At 41.5% G+C, this 1,851-nt stretch overlaps 1 protein-coding gene across 1 annotated transcript in view; it reads left to right on the plus strand.

The window, feature by feature from the left end:
• Positions 1-1,637: 1,637 nt before the first annotated feature.
• Positions 1,638-1,851, plus strand: part of LOC102882400 (isochorismatase domain-containing protein 1) — a 17,196-nt gene continuing 16,982 nt past the window's right edge. The window contains exon 1 of the mRNA XM_015590353.2: positions 1,638-1,687. Within this exon, the coding sequence (XP_015445839.1) occupies positions 1,638-1,687 (50 nt within the window). The remainder of the gene's footprint in view (positions 1,688-1,851) is intronic.

Below are 1,851 nucleotides of genomic sequence, written 5' to 3' on the forward strand. Positions count from 1 at the left end.
GTTTACAATTTTGCATCTTCCTTTAAAGAAAATAATTAAAAATTGTTAGGAATACCAGCCTGGGCCAAAATTATGACTACATTTAGTATAATATACGTGTGTGTGTGTGTGTGTGTGTGTGTGTGTGTGTGTGTGTATTAAGGAGATATATATTAAAAATTAAGGATAATACACAGTTGAGAATAGTAAAGTTCTGTATGACAAACAAGAAAATATAATTAGACAACTCCCTCATTTTCTTATTTCAAAGTTGTTAACCTGCCTGTATGTTTACCCAAATTCTCTGCCTTTCATCCTCAATAGAACATGTGTCCATGATCCTACAAGAAGCCCAAACCTCCATCTGTGCTCTGGATTCCATCCTTTGCAAGGTCTGTATTTCTTCTGTATTTCGTTTAATTCCAACATCTGGATTTTCCTGAGGTCTGTTTCTATGTATTGGAGAATTTTTTAAAGAAAAGTGATGTACTCTGAAATTGTTTTTTAAAAGAATTACTCTGATTGCCATGTGGTAAATGGATCTTAAGGGTGCAAAAATCAAAGAATGAGCACCATTTATGAGGACAGTGTTACAGTCAGATGAGGGATGGTGGTGGGTAGGTCTTGCATGGTAGCACTGGCATGAATGAGAGGGTTCTGGCCATCAAGTCTTGTTGATAGATTGGAAAGAACACTTTTATAATTAGTCCACCCAGAATAGGTACCTTTTGTAGTCAGTCGGCCTAGAGGAAGTACCTTTCTCTCAGCACAAATTTTCTCACCTGTAAAACCTTGCAATAGAATGATGTCTGCAAAAATATGATTTTGAGTCTGATCGGTTCCGACAATAGTTTTAAGTGTATCGCTCCAAGTTTGATGAGAAGCCAGAAGACAGACTTTTCAGTAGCTTGAGTACAAATGAGCAACAAAGGCCAAATAATGGCCTCGGCATTGCTGTAATGCAGTGGTTCTGGACGGGGGCAAATTTGCCCCCTGGGGGATTTTTGGCAATGTCTGGAAGCATTTTTGATTATCAAGTCTAGGATAGAGTGGGGTGCTACTGGCATCTAGTGGATAGAAGCCAGGAATGCTGCAAAACATTCTAAAAATACACAACACCCCCCCCCCCCCCCGCCCACCAAGGAAAAGTAGTATCCATTCCAAACGTGTCAACAATGCCAGCTGAGAAAACCTACCATAAAAGTTACTTTATAAGGAGAAACCCCTAGTATCTGAAATTTAATTTTATGTTTAGATTCATGAGTCTATCTTCCTAGAACTTGATAAGGAAATTTTGTTCATAGTGTATGCTTTTCTAATTCCAGTTAATTACAGTGCCTTACAGCGTTCATAAAGCACAGGATTATTTCATTTGAAGGTGATCGCTTTTACTCGCTTAAAAACAAGTCCTGTTTAAATATAAAGCCCTGACTTCTACTCTGTAAACCTCTTTATACTTTGTAATTCCCAGCCCAAGTTCTCCCGGAAATTGGGTAGAGATAAAGGGAGGTCAAGATCTCAAATCCATTGCTAGAGATATTGTGTTCCATGGGACTGAAGAAAACAACATGAAATTCTGAGCCTTGGGTGGTCCTAAGGAAGCATTTTAAACTCTGCTTCTCTTAGACGATCTATCAGCCTGTCCTATCGGTTTTAAGATGACTGCTATCTTCGAGAAGGACAGCATGCCTCTGCACAAGGCCAACAGGTAACGCTTCCCAGCAGCCCTGGGTCCCCCTATGCAACTCTACACTCTCGGAAAACCCCGTTCATTCCAACGTGGGCGGAGCGGGATGGAGGAGGTGCCCCAAAACTCCTCCCGGAGGTGCAGCAGCGCAGCGGCGGCGGTTGGAGGGGGCGGTCCGGCCGGCC

The sequence above is a fragment of the Pteropus alecto genome, unplaced genomic scaffold, assembly GCF_000325575.1.
Source record: "Pteropus alecto unplaced genomic scaffold, ASM32557v1 scaffold20, whole genome shotgun sequence".
Classification (NCBI taxonomy): Eukaryota; Metazoa; Chordata; class Mammalia; order Chiroptera; family Pteropodidae; genus Pteropus; species Pteropus alecto.